The 22,424-nt window shown below is 34.2% G+C and overlaps 3 protein-coding genes and 1 non-coding gene across 6 annotated transcripts; all 4 read right to left on the bottom strand.

The window, feature by feature from the left end:
* Positions 1-1,743: 1,743 nt before the first annotated feature.
* On the bottom strand, positions 1,744-3,067 carry LOC103828191 (monothiol glutaredoxin-S12, chloroplastic). 2 transcript variants are annotated; one of them, XM_009103801.3, is made up of 5 exons: positions 2,706-3,060; positions 2,547-2,620; positions 2,263-2,337; positions 2,104-2,130; positions 1,744-2,011 (listed from the first exon to the last, which is right to left on the bottom strand). In XM_009103801.3, the coding sequence occupies exons 1-5, from the start codon at positions 2,981-2,983 to the stop codon at positions 1,935-1,937; spliced, it is 531 nt and encodes a 176-aa protein (XP_009102049.1). In that variant the 5' UTR covers positions 2,984-3,060; the 3' UTR covers positions 1,744-1,934. The 2 variants fall into 2 exon arrangements, with proteins under 2 accessions (XP_009102049.1, XP_018508311.1); XM_018652795.2 differs by having other exon boundaries at positions 1,791-2,011; positions 2,104-2,177; positions 2,706-3,067.
* Positions 3,068-3,094: 27 nt separating this feature from the next.
* Positions 3,095-3,168, bottom strand: TRNAV-CAC. The gene has a single exon. It is a non-coding gene; the product is annotated as a tRNA-Val (tRNA).
* A 94-nt stretch (positions 3,169-3,262) lies between these two features.
* LOC103828190 (zinc finger CCCH domain-containing protein 21) lies at positions 3,263-5,581 on the bottom strand. The gene is made up of 8 exons (XM_009103800.3): positions 5,120-5,581; positions 4,873-4,957; positions 4,607-4,747; positions 4,414-4,505; positions 4,088-4,276; positions 3,878-4,008; positions 3,699-3,801; positions 3,263-3,637 (listed from the first exon to the last, which is right to left on the bottom strand). Exons 1-8 carry the CDS (start codon positions 5,288-5,290, stop codon positions 3,440-3,442), a joined length of 1,110 nt encoding a protein of 369 aa, XP_009102048.1. The 5' UTR covers positions 5,291-5,581; the 3' UTR covers positions 3,263-3,439.
* A 706-nt stretch (positions 5,582-6,287) lies between these two features.
* On the bottom strand, positions 6,288-16,113 carry LOC103828189 (myosin-13). Of its 2 annotated transcripts, XM_009103798.3 has the most exons (38): positions 14,682-16,112; positions 14,157-14,282; positions 13,925-14,068; positions 13,705-13,850; positions 13,451-13,616; positions 13,302-13,360; positions 13,046-13,205; positions 12,792-12,941; positions 12,590-12,717; positions 12,381-12,527; positions 12,192-12,293; positions 11,973-12,030; positions 11,795-11,896; positions 11,666-11,703; positions 11,455-11,581; positions 11,188-11,358; positions 10,975-11,106; positions 10,782-10,894; positions 10,641-10,701; positions 10,412-10,568; positions 10,130-10,323; positions 9,903-10,022; positions 9,713-9,811; positions 9,397-9,609; positions 9,141-9,301; positions 8,940-9,051; positions 8,750-8,863; positions 8,502-8,672; positions 8,265-8,414; positions 8,011-8,172; positions 7,796-7,906; positions 7,618-7,688; positions 7,430-7,529; positions 7,298-7,354; positions 7,137-7,193; positions 6,975-7,055; positions 6,820-6,890; positions 6,288-6,691 (listed from the first exon to the last, which is right to left on the bottom strand). In XM_009103798.3, the coding sequence occupies exons 1-38, from the start codon at positions 14,682-14,684 to the stop codon at positions 6,574-6,576; spliced, it is 4,452 nt and encodes a 1,483-aa protein (XP_009102046.2). In that variant the 5' UTR covers positions 14,685-16,112; the 3' UTR covers positions 6,288-6,573. The 2 variants fall into 2 exon arrangements, with proteins under 2 accessions (XP_009102046.2, XP_033130883.1); XM_033274992.1 differs by having other exon boundaries at positions 6,975-7,193; positions 14,682-16,113.
* Positions 16,114-22,424: the final 6,311 nt, after the last annotated feature.

Raw genomic sequence — 22,424 nt, 5'->3', positions numbered from 1 at the left:
ATCAAAACTATTGTTAGGGTTTATGTTAAGTATTTTGGGGTCTAGGTTATGAATTTCGGAGTTCAGATTCACCTTTTAGGGATTAGCACTCGCTAACTTTTAATATTTGTCACCTATGTATCAAAAATGTGAATAATGCAACATTCTACCTGCATAAAATATTCTTGTATGTATCAAGTTTATTCAGAATATTGTTGAATTCCCATACTCATAACAATATATTCTCACAAATTGATAGTGACATGTGTATGTATGGTATAATGCCAGTGAAATCATACCTGGTTTATAATGGTTATTGTGGTCGTTAGATTTGGACACACAAATACGAATAGAGGAAACGTGAGCCTATTATACCACACTGTTAATTATGATGGACACAAATATAATTAGGAAAGTGGGCCTATTATATCACAATGTCAGCGAGCCAAAATCAAATTAAAATGGGGAATTAGGGGTGGGCGTTCGGATATCCGTTCGGGTTCTGGTTGGGTATTTCGGATTTTCGTGTATTTTGGTATAAAGGTGTAGAACCATTCGGGTATTTCTGAACTTTGGGTCGGGTTCGGATATTTTTAGTTCGGATTCGGTTATTTTGGATCGGGTTCAGATATTTAGATTTTGAAAAAAAAATTAAATTTTTCATTTCTCAAATTTCTTGTATTTAAAAATATAACTTTCACTTAACTATTTTTTATTTTTAATATATTGAATGGTTAATAGATTTGGACATAACATTTTGAAACTAAAAAGACATTAATTTGGTTATTGTTTTTAAATTTTGGATGTAATTTTTTGTTAATTCTTGAAATTAAAAGTTTGAAATGCATTTTAAGTGAGTAGCAAATCATTTTCTTTGTAACTGTATGTATATTATATGAACTTAAAGTATGTGAAATATTAATATAAATATTTTATACAAAATGTGAGATGTGAGATATAAACTAGAAATATAAGGTTAATTATACATATGTTCGGTTATCTTCGGATTTACATTCGGGTTCAGATATTACCCGTTCGGGTTCGGATATCCAATCTCTCCTAATTCAATACCCGTTCGGATATTTTGGTACTTCGGTTCGGATTTCGGTATGAGTTTTTTGGATTGGATTCGGGTAGGCTTCGGATATCGGGTAAAAGTTAAGATAGACAAATATTTAAATATTTAGCATATGAAGGTATAATATTACAACATTAAATTATATCTATTTAATTTATACAATATATAAATCAAATGGATCATCTACTGTTTAAAACTTTAAATCAAATTATTGATAGTCTAATAAAAATTTCTAATAGACCCAAAATTTAAATGATAAAATTAAATATTAAATGTAACATGACATTCTAAGAATATGTCCATTAGGTCTATTTTAAAAAAGATCACATGAATCAAAGTTGTCACTTCTATTTTAATACGTAAGATTAGATAGTTTAGATTGTCCACCGGAGAATTGGAAAGTTTATGGTATAATATTTGTAGTCTCTGGTCAAACAATCGGAGGAGCAACCTGGAGATTCTGGTTTGCAGCAACCACATCTTCGTCAGGCCTCTCCAATTCATAAGAGCCGATATCAGGCTGTGGTCCAGTTCTCAAAGGTGAAGAGCGCAAATATATCGACCAACAATTACGCATTGGACGAGATCGAAGAAGTCAAATGAGATACTTTTTTTGTCTTCGTCTGTTTGTAATCTTGAGCCAAAACGTATGGACCAAAACTGGCTCGATCAAACCCCCGGTCTAGTAACAGAAACCAGCATGCCTGTTTATTTATTCTACTTCCATGGAAAAGACGTACGTAAAATAGGTTCTTATGAAATCTCTATGCAGACAGTAACGTTAAAACACCAAATCATGTCAACTTGAAGAATTTTAATTCAGAGGTTCTGATAAAACAAAAAGGAAACGTAACCAAATCTCCAACCAGTTTCATCCCTAGGTCCGACCGGTTTTGGCATTGGCCTCAGCTAACATTGGCTCGAGCTGTCCTTTATTGTACAGCTGCAGCGTATCTGTGCAACAAGAAAGATACGGAGATCAAGTTATCAGAAAGAAAAGAAAAAAAAAACACAAGCTATCGAGAAAGATCTTGAGAGTGTTGTACCTGAGCAGCCACCAATGTGCTTGCCTCCTGGTCATGAAATACGAAATAAGATTTGTAAAGTGATGGAGCAGTGACTAAGATAAGATGTCAAATATAAAAAGGTTGGTGTTTAAGAAAAATCTAATTTGAGGAAAGTAAATGATGAAACAACAAACTAACCGATGAAAACATTAGGAACAGTGAATTGTCCAGTGAGTTTCTCCAAGACAGTCTGCAGCTGCGACCCCTCTGCACCTGAAAATGTTTGAAAAACAATGGTGAGAATGTGTGTTCGAAGCGATACCATGAAGCAGAAAATGGTTTGGCCATAATAAGACAGAACAAGAATCATAACAAGTATAAAGTAGATGCAGAGTAAAAGGGAAGCAAGGACATTGTAATTAAATCTAATTGGGCAAAACAAGTGAAGCAGAACCATATAGAATAAAGAAGTAGGGAGATACCAAGTTGATCGAGTTCAACAACGAGTGGCTTAACTTGAAGCCCATTGAACAACGACTTCACTTCCGACGAGTATCTTCACCCAAAAAGCAAAAAAAAACTCAGGTCAACCAGTCTCCAATTGAACAAAGTAAACAGAGAAGAGTTCCGAGAGAACCTACGAGCACCAGGATTTGGAGTAGACAACCACAGGGTTTTCTGCTACAGTCGTTTTAACTGTCTCCTCCAAGGAAGATGACGATGACGATGATGACATGGCCCTGACGGAAGAGCCGTGGTGCGGTGGCCACGACACGAGGAGCCGGAGAGGTGTGGGCTTAATAAGGCATGTCCTTAATACGAGGGAGCTTCTTAACATGGACAAAGAGAATGGCCGATTCGAAAAAAACAGCGACGTCGTCGTCGATCTCAGGCTCCCGAGATTGGCTGATGCGGCCATGGCAGGCTGCGATGATTCTTCTTTCTCCTCTTTCTTTCTTTCTTTCTTTCTTTCTTTCTCAGCAATTTATTCCGATTTCTCTTTTCTCGCTAAAATAAAAAAAAAAAGATATGTCTGAGCCCGGGTTCGAACCGGGGACCTCTAGTGTGTGAGACTAGCGTGATAACCGACTACACCACCCAGACATTCTGATCTTTCTTGTTCATTTTTATAATAAAACATTTAATGTGAGCCGATGATGATATGACTACATACACAACTTTAAGAGCAAAGAACCAAAAGAAAAGAACACTGGTTACCAGTCCTTGATGAGAGACATTATTTAAGAGTAACAAGTTTATTCAAACACCTGCAAAATAGGTTTTTGTGCGTCTGTAAAATCCAAACCATATCAAAAGTACACAAGAGTAAAACATGTGCTTTCCTCTCTTCACCTCTCACATTTTAATTTTCCTCTCAAGATGATGATCCTTCACTGTTTGGCTCACGAATCTGGATCGTTGTCTTCGACAAGCTTGCTTCCAGTTCATCAAGCTCATCCATGTCCAAATCATCATCATCGTCGTCGTCTTCTTCATCCACTTCTTTTGAAGACTGTTCAGTAGCATCACCACTACTCTTGCTTGTCCCTGCCTCTGTTTCTTTGCTCTTTGCCTGAGAAATAAAATTTTAGATTACGTTTAACATGACTCGGTCTGAGAGAGAGAGAGTTTACCTTCTGTTCAATCTCTTCCTCTTCTTTTTCCCTCTCGTATTCTTCAAAAGCCTCAGCATCGTCCACAAACAAGCTTGCATTCGACAGAAACAGCTCCCGACCACTGCCATCACACACACAATGAATCAGCTCAGCTTACCAGGAACAAAACAATCGAAAGTGATGAATGGTGGATTTACCTCATACGGTCGTTCTTAGCTCTCTCGGCTTGAGAAGCAGCCAGACCTGCATCTCTCTCAGCTATCTTCTTCCTCTTCCATTCCATAAATAGCGCAGGTGTCATCTGTGTTGCGGTTTTCAGTTTTGCACGCTGTAACATTACAACAAGAAAACAAAAGAATCAAGCTCAGGGTCCTGGTCCTAGCAGATTGGGAAAAACAGTATCAAACCTCATTCTCGATTTCTTCTTCAACTGGCATCTTTTGTGACTCCTCTTCCAAGAGAGCCTTCATTTGAGATTTAAGGATATAGCCAGGAGGAAGAGCGTGCCTGTAGTGACACTCTTTGCCACCATTGGGGCAAGCCCAGAACCACCCATACTGTTTCTTTTCCACCGCGTCCAGAAAATACTTGCATACCTATAATTTATTTATACATCGGTAAACATATTATATAAAGTCATATATTACGAAACCAGAAGCCTTCAAACAACATGTCTCAACAACCACCCAGTAACAAAGTTCAGATACAGCGAGAGAAAGAAGAAAGCACTTACAATATCAGTTGGCTTATTCTGATTATATTCATTTTTCTTCGATTCCACAACCTTTTCAAGGGTCTCTTGATCCCATTCCTCCATATCTCCATCTTAAAACAAATATTAAAAAAAAAACCAACATAAGACCATCGTTCAAGAACAGAAGGGATGTAAATAAAAGGCACTTTGCTGCTGCACTTGTGCTATATACCTTCATCACGCTTATCGCTGTAAATATCGATCTTCTCACCCTTCCTCTGAATGTTCAAATCATGAGAGAATTTGCACTTGAATCCCTTCTGACACTGCCCTGCCTTGAAAAACTCACACAGGATTGACTTTGGATCCACACCTGCCACAAACCACCACCAAAATTCTATAAATACATCGAAACACCAACATCAAAACAACACAGGGAAGACTGAAACTTTACAGCAGAGCATTTTAGTTAATGGAAAAACAAAAACAAAACATTACCTACAGGAACTTTAGGCTGACTAATGGCAACCTTGAACAACTCATTCAACTCCTGTTCTCTCGCTTTCTCTTCCTCTTTCTTTTTCTGCCCTCAACAAACAAAAAAAAAAACATTTTCTTTTCGTAAGAGCTTAATCGAAGAAAGAACCGACTGTTACAGTAACAAACTAACTCTCTAACTCCAAAGCATCAAGAAACTCAAAATCCCAATTTCATCAGAATATTAAAGGAATGATTTGTTCGTTACCTTGGCTGCAACTTTAGCTGCGTCGGGTTTAGGCTGAACAGATTGCTTGAGACTCTGGACATACTTCTGAACGTTCTTGCTCTTGTTCTTGTTTTTCAGACCGAATGTTTTGTCTTCCACTTGCTTCTGCTTTTTCGCCAAATCAGCCTTTGGTTGTTGCTTTGGAGGCATCTTCTTCGATCAAATCAAATCAAATCAAATCAAATCCAAAAAGACACAAACTTCTTCTTCTCCGATGTATATTCGACAAGGTTCTATAGCTAATGTAATCAAAATTAGGGTTTTTAGGATTCTGTGTGAAAATAAAAAATTAAATCAAAACCCGAAGAAAAGACCACAGAATCTGAATCGAACCAAAAAGGCGGAGATTCAGATATTTTTCCCGTGACGCAGAGACCCTAAATCACTTATTACCGATCGAGATAGGAAGCAAAAAGAAGATGAGACATAAAGGAACAACATTTGCCTGCTAATAGCAGCTATATGTCTGTCTACTCCACAGACACTTCGATGTTTGGGCCTTTTAATGGCCTGCCTATATTACGGCTCGCTTTAATTTGAGCCCATTAAGTTTATACTTTTCTTCTAAAGAACAACATTCTTTTATAATCCATGATTTCAAATAATTCAATAGAGAATGAGCACAAATACTATTGAGCACACAGCTAAATGCATGTCAATTTACAACAACAAAAATATCATTGATTTTTTTTCCTACTAAAAGCATACTTTTTTGTACAAACTATATACCATATGGGTGGAGAATGGAGACGACATCTTCTCAGACCCAAACATAACCATAATAACTACTGGTGCACTTCACTTCATTTGATATTTGAATGATCTGACGAAGTCCATTGTATTGACTAATGACAAGTCCATAAGCCCATGCAAATACGATTTTCAAGCAAGTAGATTTGAAGAAATATCCCTACTTGTGTCATTGTGAATGTGACCAAGAGAATTGCAGCTCTCCTCCTTCAACATTTATGAGTCAACCTCAAACTTTTTTTTTTTAATTTACTTTCTTTCAAAATAAAGCTCTGATGAGCGATTACCTTCCTTTTTGTAATTGTTTCATATCACTAAAGCTTATTTGAGCATAAATCTATTTTTTAGCAACATAAATCTATTTTTGCTTTGGAATTGCTAATATTTAACTACAATAAATAAAAAAATATTAGAACTGAAATAAAACTTATAAAATTAGATAAAGAAGGAAAATATATAAGAAAAACTGCACAACACCAACAAGAACTGACCATGTCTTTTGTTTTCTCCCAGCAACACAAGTTATATAATTAAGCTCTCTGGGATAATTAGAGAGAGATATGTAATGAGAAACAAATAAACAAACTGGCGAATCTTAAAAAATTCTTCAGCCATTTTCTCTGAGATTCTTCCTCCTATATTTTTTTGTTAAAAGGGGGCAGTTTTGGTTTCTATGAATTGCACTACTGCAAGAAAACGAAAGATGGGTTCTCCACAAGTTCCTCGGCAGGTTTCACTTGGGAAAAGTCCTTATCTTGCATCGAACTTGATAAGTCATCGATCAACATGGACATGCTGTTGCTGCAGGAGCCCAAAAGGAAACGGTATTTGTTTAGTCAAGGTCATCGGTATTTGATTTTCATAAGCAGCAAACGATATTCAAAGTTTCCTATTCCTACTATATTTACAGTAAGAAGATAGATACTTACCTAGAATCATCTTTTAACAAGAAGTCGCTGACGTCTATCAGTATCATAACTTTTCCCATGCTTTCGATCACCTGATTGATCGATCATCAGAAGATCAAAACTACAAGAGACAAAGAATTAAAAAAATTACAGCAGTACTTCCTCAGAAAGCTTACCTCTTGATCAACACTTTCTGTGTTGTAGATTTCATCCTTGTACAGAGTACACAGTCTGAAATGCTGCTGTATGCTAAGGATCTGAGTCAAGGAAAAAAATGGTGTCAAGCATAACCACAAACTCAAAGTCCAACAAATGAGTTGGTTGATAGAGAGACTTACTGGACACAGATCATTTGCAATATCTTCGTATGAGATTCTGTCTTTCTTATGGATGAGCTGTTGATGTGAGAAAATGCAAACTCTTACTTAGATTCAAGCAAAGTTTAAGCTGATTTGCTTAGAAGATATTTCACAAATTCAAAAACAAGTTTAGAACATACCAAGAATCCAACAGCTTGTCTGGTATGTTTTAGTACATCCCAGGATGAGCCAGCATACTATCAAAGGCAAGTCGCATAGGTGAGACATTGTGTTTATTGACAACAACAAAATAAGAGAAAGGAAAGTAATACCTCTTCATTTGTTTCCGAGCACCATTTCTCTAACTTATCTAAACCATATTTTGCATATTCTCCATTGATAAATGAACAGTTGTCACGTCGGGTGACAAGGCTGCAGATCAGAACAGTTATCTCGTCGGGTCAAAGTCTGCTTATAATAAAGATTCATATTCCACAATAACAAACAAACAATCTCTCACCTGTTAAACAGTTGGACATTGATGAGCGAGAAGGCCTGAGAGAATATAGTCTGGATAAGAACCGGCGGAACCTGTAACAAGAATAAACTAAATAAGAATCTCTTGACATACATTAGAGAGCAGAAACTTTTTGTACCGGGGTCAAATTTTGATAAGAGTGGAAAAGAGTTTTACATACAAAGTTATCTTTAAGTGTGATTAGCAGTGCATCTAAGGCTTCAGTAATCCCTTCCCAGTGTTTAGCAGTGCTATCAGATATCAGTGCATTCCCCTTATAGGTAACTGGTGCCTGGAGAGAGAGAGAGAGAGAGAGAGAGAGAGAGATTCTTTAATGTCAGCTCTAAACACATACATACAATGAAAAGTTAGAGAAGCATTGTTGATCATAAGCACCTGGATGCAGAGAGTAAGGAAAGTGTTCAGCTCCGTTTTCAGGTTATCCCAGATAATCCCAATAATATTTTCAACATATGCTGCAAGCTGCTGCTTGAAATGCAGAGCTGGAACCTTGGCATCAACTGGCCGAATCGCTTCAGCCGCTGGAGAACGGAAACCCTGGTAAAATAAAACGGTAAGAATTGTTTTTTTCTTTAAGTTTTTTGGGGGAGCAAGATAAAACAAAAAACGAAGATGATTATATTATGTACCTTGGTCATCCACCAGACCAAGGAAGGTGAGTTTCGAAGTGGAGTATTATCCCCGGTTCCACCAGATTTTAAGCTTTGTTGGAGCATGAACAGTAAGGTCGCAGTATTGGATAACCAATATGCCAAACTAGCGTTGTCTTCTTCTTCATTCTGATAGTAAGAATCATTGATCATTCAACACTGGCATAAAGAGACTTAAAAAAGAAAAGATTTGTTTTATGGAAATGAACAATGTACCTTGATAGCTGAACCAATCATTTGAACAAGACGATCAAACAAATTGGTTCTTTCTGCTTCAAAAGATTTCCAATGAAGAAGACATCTGTAGATGGTAAATGCCGCTACAGGCTTCCCCTGACTGAATCCAACACTTTTTGTGACACAGTTGATTAAGGCATCCACATCCTCCTGTACCAAGAACAAGAGTCAAATTCAATCTCTCTTCAACCGAAGACTGGAAGGACATAATGAACTAAACAACATACATGTCGAGGATCAAAACGGGATCCCCTCGGTTCTTGAATCCTTGCTGGTGTGGTAAACATAGTTCCCTGCAGAGACGCATTTTCTTCGCTAGGATGGTGGACATTTTGCAGGTTCTGCGCCAACAATAGCTAATTAGGATGATAGATTGAGAGAGTCATTTCAAATATTTCTCTAGATATGTCTGTCTACCTTTACTGGAGTAGAAGGGAAATGTCCTGATGCTGTCTCAACAGGTGTGCTTGAGACAGATTGCTTCAAAACTTGATTTTCATTTTTCACATCCTCTAACATCTTTTGTAGTCTGCAAATGGAGAAAAAACGCATATGTGATGTACGGAAACCTTAAAACCTCTGTGGAAATTCAATAGCTAAGAGGCCAATAGTGAATACTTGTCCATGGCTGTCTTCAAATCAACGATTTTGCTTTCAGCTTCCAAAGCCTTGCTTTCAGCTTCTAAAACCTGCTTCAGTCTCTCCTCGCTAATTTTGGTTGTCTCCTTGAATTTTCTCTCTGTTTCATCTATCTTCTGCTCCAGCGAAGTTACCATGGACTGCATATGAAAGAGAAATGAAGTTCCAAACATTGCTTTGGTTTTCTACAGCTTTGATATTCCAAAAATAGAAAAGTATAGCGCAAATTCCATACCTTGAGGTTTTCGTTTTCACTCTTGAGTTTCTCCACTAGTTCAGTGTCAACAATAGGAACCTCCTTTACCACAGTAACCATTTCTGCAGTCTTTTTCGCAGCTTCCACTTCCTTTAAGAGAGACACTTTGGTTTCCTTGAACTGGTCTTGTATTTCCTGCAATGCCAATTGCAGTTTCGCATTTTCTTGTGTTTTACTTTCTTCCACGTCCACCTACAACGTCAAAGCCACAATGACAGGTTGAAGAATTTTTTGAATCAGTATCCAGAGATAGATTTTTAGAAAGAGGACAACGTTCGAGGATGTATAATCTGACCCTCAAGCGTTTCTCTAGCTCCAGTGTCAACTTGAGATCTTCCACTTGCTCCTCAAGCTTGCTCTTGGCAGCTTGTAGGGCTCCAGTTTCTTTTGCAGCCTGCAGAAAAATATGAAAGCGTCATTGCAGCAGTTTTTCCTTTTGTTCAGAACAATCATTAAACTAAAATATCAAAGGACATAAGGCTCACCATCTTAAGCTCTCGCAGTTCTTTACGGGCTAGCCTTGCTCTCCATGCACTTTGTGTAGTAACCGCTGCTTTCTTCAGCTTCTTGTAGTGCGTCTCCGCCAGGAATCTACGGCAATTGATCTGGTATATATGTAATGAAAAATTAAACTCAAGAGTCTAAGAGAAATATGGAGGGATGAGAAAAGCGTGCAAAGCTCAAAGATGAAAAGAAGAGAAGAGTAAGCCACCTGAATAACAAGTGTGGCGTTGGTCTTCTTTCGTAGTGCATTGCGAGCAGCCATGCCGCGCAAACATGACTGAACTGTAACAACAGCTTCTATGTAAGTACGCCTCTCAAGGTAGATCCGCAAAGCTCTCTGGATCTTCAAAGCAGCCGCTTCTTTTCTGCGCATGTCCTCAAACCTATGTCGAGCAAGATGACCTGTAAAATGATGGATAACAAAGCAAAAAGTAAATGCAACACTCCAATTTGTTCTCTAACTAAATAAAATAATTAAATTATCATATACCTCTGCACACAGCCTGCATATTTATTGCAGCTTTGATGAGAAGGTAGGAGCGGAATTTCCACTGTATAATTCTGGCAGCTCTTCCTAAGACCTCAGTCCTCCGAGCATCTAATTCAGCCATCTGTCCAGCCATGAGGAGAACCTTCGTCTTTCCAATCTTCAAAAACAAGAACGTTAAGCTCCACGTTAAAGCAGGATAAAATCAAACAAGCATTCATCAAATGAGCACCTGGTATCCTTCGAGTCCAACTGCCTCCAGAAGTTTCTTGCAGGCTTCTTTCTCATCATAACTAGTAGGAACAAGCCTAAAGTTAGAACGTTTTCAATAGCTTAGTTAAGCTTTCAGCCTTTGAGTTGAGAGAGTTCAAACCTCTTATCCAAAGTAAGAGAAGCTGCTAGGATACTAAATCTGTCCAGGAATTCATCAAAAAGTTTTCGTGTAGGATATCCAGCACGACAAATCTCAATTGCCTCCATCATACCCTGTAAAAAAATGCTTATACAGAAGTTTAAAACTTGCACGAAAAAATTAACAAACCAAAAAAATGGTAAGTGAATCTCACCCCACAACGTAGCTGTTGCAGGACATTTTGGTTCTCAAAGATAGAAGGCTTCAGAAGATTATTGGGCTTAACGCAACGAATATAGCGAGGTTCAGTAGTACTGAGACGTTCAATCAATAATGCCAATTGTTGCTGCATAAAGTAAAGATAATGACTTAGTAATTTTGAGATAACGATTTGTCTACATAATAAAAGAAAAAAAACTCATTCTACCTTAAATTGTGAAGCTACAGAAGAGAACTTTGACTGTTTGCTAGCATCTTCCATTTGAAGAGGAAATAGACCTGCAACAAAAGTGCACCTAGAAGCACCTAGAAGAGCCTGATGCTCAGCGACAACATAATCTTTGTTCTTTTCCAGAAACTGTTCCGTCTGATAAGTGACCTGAAAACAAACAAACAAAAACTCAGTACTTTTAGTATTTTAGGACATGATTGTGTTATTAGAATTTGAGAAAGCTAAAGCAGGTTTTCTACGCACATCACCAGCGTAGTGGCAAACTGTGAAGTCAGTACGAGCTAATTTTGGCTTGCGGAAGTACTCGTTCTTTTTGAATGTTTCATACATCTTTTGAGAAAATGTTTCATGTGTTGATCTTGGGAACATGCTGCAAGATGAAGTTATGCAATGTCAATATCAAAACAGAGAGAGAACACGCTGATTAATAGCAAGTCAAAGCTCTTAGGATTACCAAGCCTCATCCAGAAGAGCAATTATACCACCAGGTTTCTGAAACGTGAGAAAACAGTGATGAACATGCCAGTTTGAGTTAAAATAGAAGCTATTCACAAAGAGCTCGCTTGTAAAACTAGTTAGTTACCTTCTCAATAAGTTCCAAAACATATCGATTATCTGGGAAATCGATGTGGTTCCACTCAATTTCTTCTTTCTTGTACTCATCTTGTTCCATTTTTAAGACGTGCTGTCCAAGGGAAGAGGATCATGGATCAATACTATAAGGCAGATATCAGAAGAGAGAGATCAGAATTCAGACAAACCTCATTAAAGTGGAACTGAAGTTTCTCATTGGTCAAATTGATGCAAAATTGTTCAAAGCTGCAAAAAAGTGCATTTGAGAAATAATGTGACTTTTCTGATTAAAAAAAAAAAGAAATGTGACTTTTAATATATCCATTGCTTCCTAGAGTTAGATACATGTCATCATGTGAGCCTTTTGTTCCATAGGATTTTACTAAACCGGTTTACTGCATATGCACCTGTTTGTCTTGAAACTCTCGAATCCATAAATATCAAGCACTCCGATCATGTTTTTCGAGTCAGGATCTTGCCCAATTGAATTATTGATCTTGTTAACAATCCTACAAAGAGCAATAAGCAAAGAGTTAGGAAAGTAACATTTTGGGAAACAAGAAAGAGAACCATGTGCTCGGAGATACTACACATACCAATCAAACAATCTTGAGTATACAAATTTTGCCAAAGCATCTCTGCTCAATGCTGCAGATTCAGGATCCAGACATCTGGAAAGTGTTTCTTCAGGTGTCACCATTACACGTTGGCAAAGAGAATCTTCCAGTGCTTGCTCATCACACCTGCCGAAATATAAAGAGTCATGAATAGCTTCTTTTATCATTCAAAGTCATCAGTGACTTACATGAAAAGCTCAGCTGCAATCTTCAGTGACTTCTTGTCTTTTGGAGCTGACGAGTCTGTTTCTTCTCCGTTTGTAAATTCTATGTTACCTAGATGAAGAATAGCCGCCAAAATTCTAAATATTGCTTCCTGAAAAGAAAGTGATATCAAATTACACTCATATGTCACCACTGTTTTACTAGCAGAAGGGAACAATAAACTACCTGCTCCTCTGAGCTTATCCCGACAATGCTCATTGCTTCTCGGGTTTTAGTATACTCTTTCGAATCATCCATCCCCTCTAACTTAATACAACGAGACTGATTCAGATAACGGTATGTTGTTGGATCCTCTAGCTTAAGTTTTCTAGTGTCCTGTCAAATAACAAAGGGTAAATGAGAAACAACAGGACAATAATTTCAGAGGTATGGGCTTAGACGACACTAGAAACGTCAATGAAACTTCAAACTTTCAGTACCTCTATTGGTGCAGCACAAAGCATGTAAAAGCAGTGATAGTTTCTCTCATAATCTGACACTTGGCACACCCTTGATCTCTCTAACAAATAAGTCTTGATAGCAGCTCCTGATATCCTTCCCCTTTGATCGAACTGAATCTCCACGAATTTACCAAATCGACTGCAACATGATAATTTTTTGATTATAGAATGAAAGTTCAGCCAACGGATATTCAGTATGAGAAAAAAGTTATGAAACGTGTGTGTTCCCATTCACCTTGAATTGTTGTTTCTGACGGTCTTTGCATTCCCAAATGCTTCTAGAACAGGATTTGACTGCACAAAGAACACAAACCACTCATGTCAAAGAATGATCTTTTACAAATCCACAAGTTCTATAATAAAAAAAATATTGCCATTACATACCTCCAAAACTTGATCTTCAACACTCCTTCTGGTCGAGAGATCATTGACAGCTCGACCTCCCATCTTAGCCAGATATTTCATAAGCGTTTTAGCAGTCTCAGTCTTCCCTGCTCCACTTTCACCACTTACCAAGATTGATTGACTAACACCCTCATTAATCATTTGTCTGCAAAAAATGTAAAGCAGGAAACAACCAATGATGAATGGAACAAGATAGAAAGAAAAAAAAAACTTCAAAGCTGAATGACAGGTACCTGTAAGCTGCATCAGCAACTGCAAACGGATGAGGCATCAATGATCCAAAGGGAGCTCCTTTGTAGAGTGCAATCGTATGGTCATTGTAAAGGTTCTCTAGTTGTTTAAAAGGGTTCACCGCAATCAAAATATCTCCTGTGTAAGTCTAGTAAAAGAAAACAAAATTTCAGTCCAAATGTCTAACAGAACCAATAAAACAGAAAGGTAAAGGAAGCTCACATATATGTCGTCTAAGTGATATCTTGATTTCAAATTCTGGAGGACTCCTGGTTCATGTAGATATGCTAGCGTTGTCATGTCGGCCACTCCAGAAGGAGGAACTTCCATATCTTTTGGATATGTGTTTGAAACTTTGACAACAACCTGAAAAAAAGTATGAGAAACAAACCAACATACACAGATTCCATCCTTATGCATAGTCAAAGTGCATCTAAAGTCTGGTTACACATACCGTCTTCCCTGAAGTACATCGGACCTTGATATCAACTCCATTAACCTCAGTAACTTCACCATCTAACCATGCCTCCTCTGGATCTTCCACCCAAACGAAGGAGCCAACTTTAACTGTAGAAGAAGCCTGAAGCAAGCAAGAAACTCTTAATCGTGACAAAAAAAAAACACTTTAATTAACGGAAAGTGAAGACAAAACAGTTTAGAGGCTTAACGCTCAAGAACTAGACCCCACAAAATAAAAATAAAATAAAACCTAAATAAAACGAATTAAAATATTCACAATGAAATCAACAAATGATAAAACCTTAAAAACATCAGAAACCCTTTTTCACTATGATGTTCATCACTGAACAATCACTTTTCCAGGTACATTGAAGCCCAGAAGAAGCAAAGTACGTTGAAACCCAATAATATAAAACAAAAAAAAAAATGTATCAAAAGCCTTTGCCGTTTGAAACTGGAAAAAAGATCAAAACTTTGAAATTGAAATGTGTAAAAGAAATGAAACCAAAGATTAGAGTACCATTTTCACCGGAGATTTATCAAATCAGAAACCCTTTTTCACCCTAAGCGAAAGAGATGATTCTAGCAACAAAGGATCCTTCACTTGCTCAAGCTGGAGAGTTGAGAGCCAATGCAAAACAAACATAAAAAAGAAAATCTAAACTGTAATCTTATATAGAGTTGGGTATGTGAGAGAGCTTAAAGGCATTTGAGCAAATTTGGAAGAAATAAATTGGTCATGAAGAAATGATAAATCTTCCTCTCTTTTTTTTTATGTTTGGTTTTGTCTTATAATTTCGTTTTTCTTTTAATGTCTTCTCTGTTTCTTAGTAACATAAATTGCTCATTAAGAAATAATCAATTCCTGAAATACCCTTCTTGCTACCAACAAATAATCATCTCTATTTTGTTTTTTGTTTTTGTTTTCTATAACTAAAATAGTCAAATATAAATTTTCCAAAGCAGGATATATTTAATTCTCTTTTTGCTTTTTCTTTTGTCAACATCTCTTTTTGCTTATTATTGCTTATTTTACTCAAAACACTATGTAAAACATCAGATTCACATTTTTACAAATACCATTTTTGAATAAATATATTTCTAAATACATTAGATGTGATCTCTTAAAATACCATAAATTTAACTTGAAATCTAATCTTATGTAGATAGATTTTAATAAAAATCTTAGTTAACCAATAGTATGAGTACATGTGACTTGGTTTCTATTTTTTAATAATAAAAGAAAAATAGTAATTGTTTACTTAAAATGTAAGGAAATGTTTGTTAAAAATATTATCATAATGTGCATTTATTGATTTAGTTTCATTTTCTTGTTAATAATTAGAACTTTTGTTAATTATAGTAAAAAGACTTAATAATATGAAGATAAAGGTAAGAAGCATTTAGTGGTAATAATAACATAAAGAGATTAGTTGTTAATTTTATCTTTACTTAAATTATTTCCACGTCGGTGACATTAAATTAAGCTAGATTTATATATCTATTCATTTTGTTAGAAATAACAATATGCAATATTTTATTTTGCATTTAGTTTTGATATATTGACTAATAGCATAGTCGCTCCAGGAGGTCGCTCCCGATGTGTTTTGCTTGGACGATTTTTATGTTATTTCAGAGGCCTTTTGGTCATTTGTTTTGTTGTTTTACATTGTCTAAACCTAAGTTAAGTACTTTTGTAAGCCATGGGAGGCAGATAATCTCTTTTCTAGAGAACAACTAGTAAAACTTCTTTTGATTCAGATTTTATTGCTTTCATCTTGTGTTCTTGTTGATTTCTTATCTATTTCTCTACATGATTAATCTGAAATCCAATATGGGTTTAAGAGGAATCATGGAGATTAGTGAGTAATCACCTTTTGAATTCATGGGTTAGGGAGATTAAGGGTGATTAGGTTAGTTCTAGGATGTTTTAGTATAGATCATTCTTGTTCCTTGCTAGTAGAGTATTCATAATGCATCTTCTGAGTTGGTCACTCAAAAGTTGATCAATAGGCATTTCCCACCCAAAAGATGTTTGATGAAATGCCTGAGACAACTCTCCTAGGCTTTTAGTATATTTTGCCAAAAACATTTGTTGTTAAAAGTGCTAAGATAGCTAATAGACTTGTTAATAATGATTGCTTTCATATTATTCAACCAAAGACATTTGATGTTTGAGATATGTTAGCAAATGAGCATTCATCTAGACATAGAGCTTGCTTAGAATTGTGTCTAGGCTTAAGGTCGATAGTTTGATTGATCATTTGCCATCCTTAGTTCGATACTTGATCACCCAAGGTCTAATTCCTATGCCCATGAATTCTCTTTTCCCTTAGTAAAGAAAGTATCATTCTGTTATTGCTTTTTAGTTTTAGTCATAGCTTAAAACCCATCTAAATCATTGGTTGCACTTAGATTAAGTGAGTACTTGCATTCTCGGTGCTTTGATATCTCTCAGAACTGGTTCGACAATCTTTTATACTACATCATTTGTCTTAAGAGCCTTGAAAACTCCTAACATCAAATTGATGTACCAGCTACCATTGTTGTTAATGAGGTTGAGGGTTTGGAAGGTCAAGAGGAGTTGTGTTTCATTAACAACAATGGTAACTCGTACATCAATTATCTGGATATTGTTCAGAAAATTTTATTTTTAAGCTGGATATTCGATTCGATCCTTACAATTACAATAAAAATAAATTAAAAATCCAATAATATAACATAAAATGATATTTTATTATAAAATAAAATATTACTTACTTAATGAAATTCTAATAACTAAAAAAATTTAGAAAACAAAAATAAAGTATAATTAACATAAAATATAATAATTCTATATTTTATATAAATTATATAATTTCATATATAATAATTAAATATATGTATATATATATAACGGATTAGATATTCGTTCCTAAAAATATTAATATTTTTATTTTCTTTGTCTTTTATGAATATTGCATATTAGTATTTGATTTGCTTCGTAAAGTTACGGATATCTGATTTTTTTTGTTCAAACTGAAACAGATAACAAATCAAATCAAAATTTACATACATTTTTCCATCCCTAATACACGTGCATATATTATGTTTTCATTCAGGTATAAGGGTCAATTCTAACCTCAATAATTCTCGTCGTACTTTTTCTTATCTAAACTTTGATATCGTGTTTATTTCATCATAAACTTTCAAATGGACTATTTAAACTAAAAACTTCAAACCAAAATCAATTTAACATTGGTCAACCATCTCTCTCTCTCTCTATATATATATATATATATATGAATAGCTAAAAAACACTAAAAAGTTAGTATCAAAATATACACAAAATCAAAATATACGTGAAAGTATGTGACAAACAATAAATACCCAATATTTAAAATAAATATCCAAAAAACAAAAATTTGATTTGAAAGTCCAAAAATGAAAAAAGAATTATGAAACAAAAAATTTATAATATATATTATTACTATTATTCGGGTATACGATCACTTTTTGGTTAGAAACCATAACATAAAAGCTACCCAAAAATTCGAGAATACATGAAATAGGTTCACATATGGCTTTTATACTCTATCAATAAATGAATAGTCTAATGTATTCCTTATTTTTTGGTATCAAGGTATATTTTAAGTCTTTGGCTTTTTTTCCGTGATTTTTTGGCATATTTTGGGTATATTTTGGTACTTAATATATTTAAAATTTCTAGTCATTTGAATCTATCCTTTAATTTTATTTTTATTTTTCTCGAGGTTTCAACTATATTTTTGAGTTTCGGATATTTATAGTTTTTTCTCGGGTTTTATTTTTATTTTTAAGGGTTTAGTTTTATTTTTGAATTTCAAATATTTTAGTTTTTTTGGATTTTACGTTCACCAATATTATTTTGGTCAGAGTTGATTTCGGTTTGATTTTGATAGTTCATGTAGTTAATTTAAAATAAATATTAGGTTGGGATTAAATAAGCATGGTATCTAAATTCAGGTAGGAAAAGTCAAGACGAAAAATGGTTGAGGTTGGAATTAACGCTTTTTACTAATATAATCTACAGAGTGAAAATTTAATTGTATCTATACTATTATTTAGGAAGTGATTTTGTTAATTTTTCATATTGTATGGAATTTAGGCTTTTTTATTAATTTTAATAAATACCAAATAACTCAGCGATTTAAGCAGTGATTTATCATTATATTTGAGATAATAAATAAATAGATCTTAATATTTAGGTTTAGTCATTAATTTTAATAAACAGACATGTAAATAGATATTACAATTTTGTTAATAAATACCAAATAATTCAGCGATTTAAACAGTGATTTATCATTATATTTGAGATAATAAATAAATAGATCTTAATATTTAGGTTTAGTCATTAATTTTAATAAACAGACATGTAAATAGATATTACAATGTTTGTTTTATCATTATTTTATTTAATTTTGGAAATAAGATTAAAATGGTAGAAATGATCAAATTTTTCCATGAATCTCTTATCATTTTTTCCTTCCGTGAACATCCACATATGTCATTCCACGTGAAGTTCTATTTGTGCAAAAAAAACATATATGAGTTTATAATTTATTGCATGAAACAGTAATTCATAAATTTAGAATTGTAAATGAAAGGAGTAGAAGGATTTGTACCATTGGAAATTATGAGCGGGGGGTTCTCCTGGACCATGATGAGAGATTATGCCACTACATTTCTTTTTACAAAGGTTTAAACAATCAACATCATGATCATCACATGGTAAAGCACAATTGAGATAACATTTTAGATAATCATCTGATGGGTCTGATTCTACGGTGCCCACCATAACAATTGTCACCATCATTATCACTGCTACCATCGCACTCTATTTTGCCATTCTTAGATAAAAAAAAATCAAACTTTGTTCTACTTTTTCTCTCTTATTTTATCTTATGATTGTTATATAAATTTTCAAGAAATAAACATCTATTTATAATAATTTTGTATGCATCATTCCAATTTTGAGTAGATTTTTACCAAAATTGTGTTTGGTCTTTCAACATCTTTATAATGTTTTTTCTTTATTCATTTCCTTATATGTTTAATATTTTATATGCTTTGACAGTATTAAATTTTCAATATATGAAAAAAGATTTCTCACCTTGCTATTACGAAATATCATATCCACATGTTAGTTCAGGTCAACCAACATTTGCCAGCTTATCTTATCCTTTTGGAATCATAATATTTCTTTACTATGATTATTATTTTTATTTTTTTGGAAACACACATTTATAAAGATTAAGTGGTAGTTGAGGTTCAGTCTTTCTAAAGATAATGTCCGCTCCGACTATGTACTATCACATATATATATATAGTATTCACACATTAAATGTAAAAAATATAAATATAGATAGGATTTAAATGTTATGCAAATAGTTTAATCGTGTATGTCATTAAAATAAATTATATGATTAAAATATTAAAGTTTATTAAAAACTTGCATGAATAAAAAATCTATATAATATCAAAATATAAAAAAATATTTTTTTATAACAAGATAAATACATTTTTAAACATAATTTATAATTTTATAAATATATAATAAAAGGTAAGAAGTAACTGTTTTAAAAGGTACAATTTTATAGAAAAACATAAAAACATCATTTAATAAATATAAACTAATTCTACATATATTTAAGTATCACAAAATTAAACTAAATTACTAATGCAAACTCGTGCATAAGCGAATATAACATCTAATCAAATTAAAAAAATTCTTTAAAATTTCACATATGAACGATACATAAACAAAAGTCACTTAAATGACTTCTCATTTAAAATATAGTGGGATTGGGTTTGTGTTTTGTGTTAGTATTGTTGGTTGCAATTGAGTTTAACCAAGGGATGCATGTGTTAAGGGTTGTGATTTTTAGTTTAGTAGTTTTATTTAAAAGTTCTAAAGAGAAATAGACACGGCTCTTCATTTGTAATAGCATAACTCTCCATTGAAAAGATGCATTGAAAAGATACAATGAAGAGATGCAATTGTTCACTTGTAATGTTTCATTTTATATTTAATCTATTGTTGGTGTGATGTAAAACATAGTCAGATTTCTATTTCTAATAATAAAAGTGAAGTTTTTTTCCTAAGTTTGTAGTGATCACAATCACAAAGATTATGATATATAATTATTTATTCTCTCTTTAAGAGAAACTCTTATACTTTGTTCTATTATAGAAACTTTAGTTTCTTGTAGATGGTATCATAACCTTATTGGTTCAAGGGCTAACTAAAGCAAAAAAAAAGAAGTAAGTATTTGCAAAAAAGAATTTAAGAAAAAAAAATGGAAATGATGGAAGGAACAATGCAACAAGTGATTCTCATATTTGATGGAGACAAGTATGATTTCTGGCGAATTAAAATGACAATAATTTTCAAAAACTCGAGAATTGTGGATAGTGGGAGAATGAAGACCAAACAATCAGCACAAACAGAAGAAACTCTTATAATGTTGCAATTGAGAAATCAGTGGGAAGAAGCATCATCACAAGATATGATGGCACTACATATTCTTCAAACTGCTGTTTTTGATAAGGTATTCTCTCACATAGCACCATCGGTTACTTCAAAAGAAGTGTGGGATGCTTTGAAATCTGAATTCCAAGGAACTCCACAAGTATGATTGATCAAACTGCAATCGTTAAGAAGGGAGTATGAAAATTTGAAGATGAATGAAAGTGATAACATTATAGTTTTCACTGACAAATTAATTGATTTAGGAAATCAACTGACGGTTCATGGTAAAGAGAAGTCAGACTATCATATTCTCCAGAACATTTTCATATCTCTCCCATATAGATTTGACAACATTGTGGTTATGATGGAGCAAACAAAAGATTTGACTTCATTGTCGATAACATAATTAATAGAAACTCTGAAGGCACACGAAAAAACGTGTGAAAACCGAAGTGAGAACATGGCGGAATGCGCTGTTAATGTTCGGCAAAAAGGAATAAGTTTTGGCTATAAGCCAGAACATGGAAAAAAGGTGGTGTGGATTTTGTAAGAGAAACAACCACACGGAATCTAGCTGTTGGAAGAAACAGAACATGGCTGATCAGCAAAGAGGTTCAAGGTACCTTAAAGAATGTTACAACTGTGGAAAAGTTGGACATTTCTCAATAGATTGACGTTCGAAGAAATATGAACGAGTAGAGATGGGTATTGAGGATGAAGATGATGAAGATCATATGCTATTTAGTGCAAGTGAAGAGTCCAGAGAAAATCAAAGACGAAGATGTTTGGTTAGTGGATAGTGGCTGCACAAACCATTTGACGAAGGAAGTGAACAACTTCACAAGACTAGATAGAAGCATTAAAGTTCCAATCAAAGTTTGAAATGGAGAAGTCGCATTGACAACCGGGAAAGGAAATATCAGTATCATGACTAACAAAGGAAAAAGAGTGATGAAGGATGTCTTTCTAGTTCATGGATTAGCAAAAAAGTTTGCATAGATTTTTGCAAATGATATCTCGTGGATATCATGTTTTGTTCGTAAACAAGCAATGCATAATCTCAGATCCTAAGGGAAAAAAGATTATAGAAAAACAAATGGTTCAAAAATGTTTTCCAGTAAAGTAGAATTATTCTGCAGTAAGTGAAAAAATCACTCATGAAGAAGAGATGATTTTACAAAATGAAAAGGTGGAGATGTCAAGAGACGTGACACTTCCAGAAGAGGATGCATCTAAATTTACAAGAAGATATCAACAAAAAATAAACCACAAATGGCACAAATGGTGCAGTGTGAAGATTCGGTTCAAGTACATTAAAGTTGTTTTAGCATTACAAATCAACTGAAATCACATGATAAAGCATTTGACATCAAGGTATGGAGAAATGCTATAAGTGATGAATTAAAGATGATATATACAAACACAAAATGGAAACTTGTAGAAAAGCTCGAGAAGAAAAGTAGCAACAATTGGAAGTGGATATATCGTATCAAGAGGGATGCATATGGAAATTCAATTAAGTACAAAGCAAGAAGAATGAAGGGGTTGAAGAAAAATACAAAGAGTTTGGAGTTAGATAGAAACACAATTAAGAGGAAGCGTTGGTTGTAATTGAGTTTAACCAAGGGGTGCATGTGTCAAGGGTTATGATTTTTAGTTTATTATTTTTATTTAAGAGTTTTAAAGAGAAATAGACACAACTCTTCATTCGTAATAACACAACTCTTTATTGAAAAGATGCATTGAAGAGATGCAATAAAGGGATGCAATTGT

Source organism: Brassica rapa, chromosome A07, assembly GCF_000309985.2.
Source record: "Brassica rapa cultivar Chiifu-401-42 chromosome A07, CAAS_Brap_v3.01, whole genome shotgun sequence".
Taxonomy (NCBI): domain Eukaryota; kingdom Viridiplantae; phylum Streptophyta; class Magnoliopsida; order Brassicales; family Brassicaceae; genus Brassica; species Brassica rapa.
Note: the sequence above shows the minus strand (reverse complement) of the source record. Positions and strands in the feature narration are given on the sequence as shown.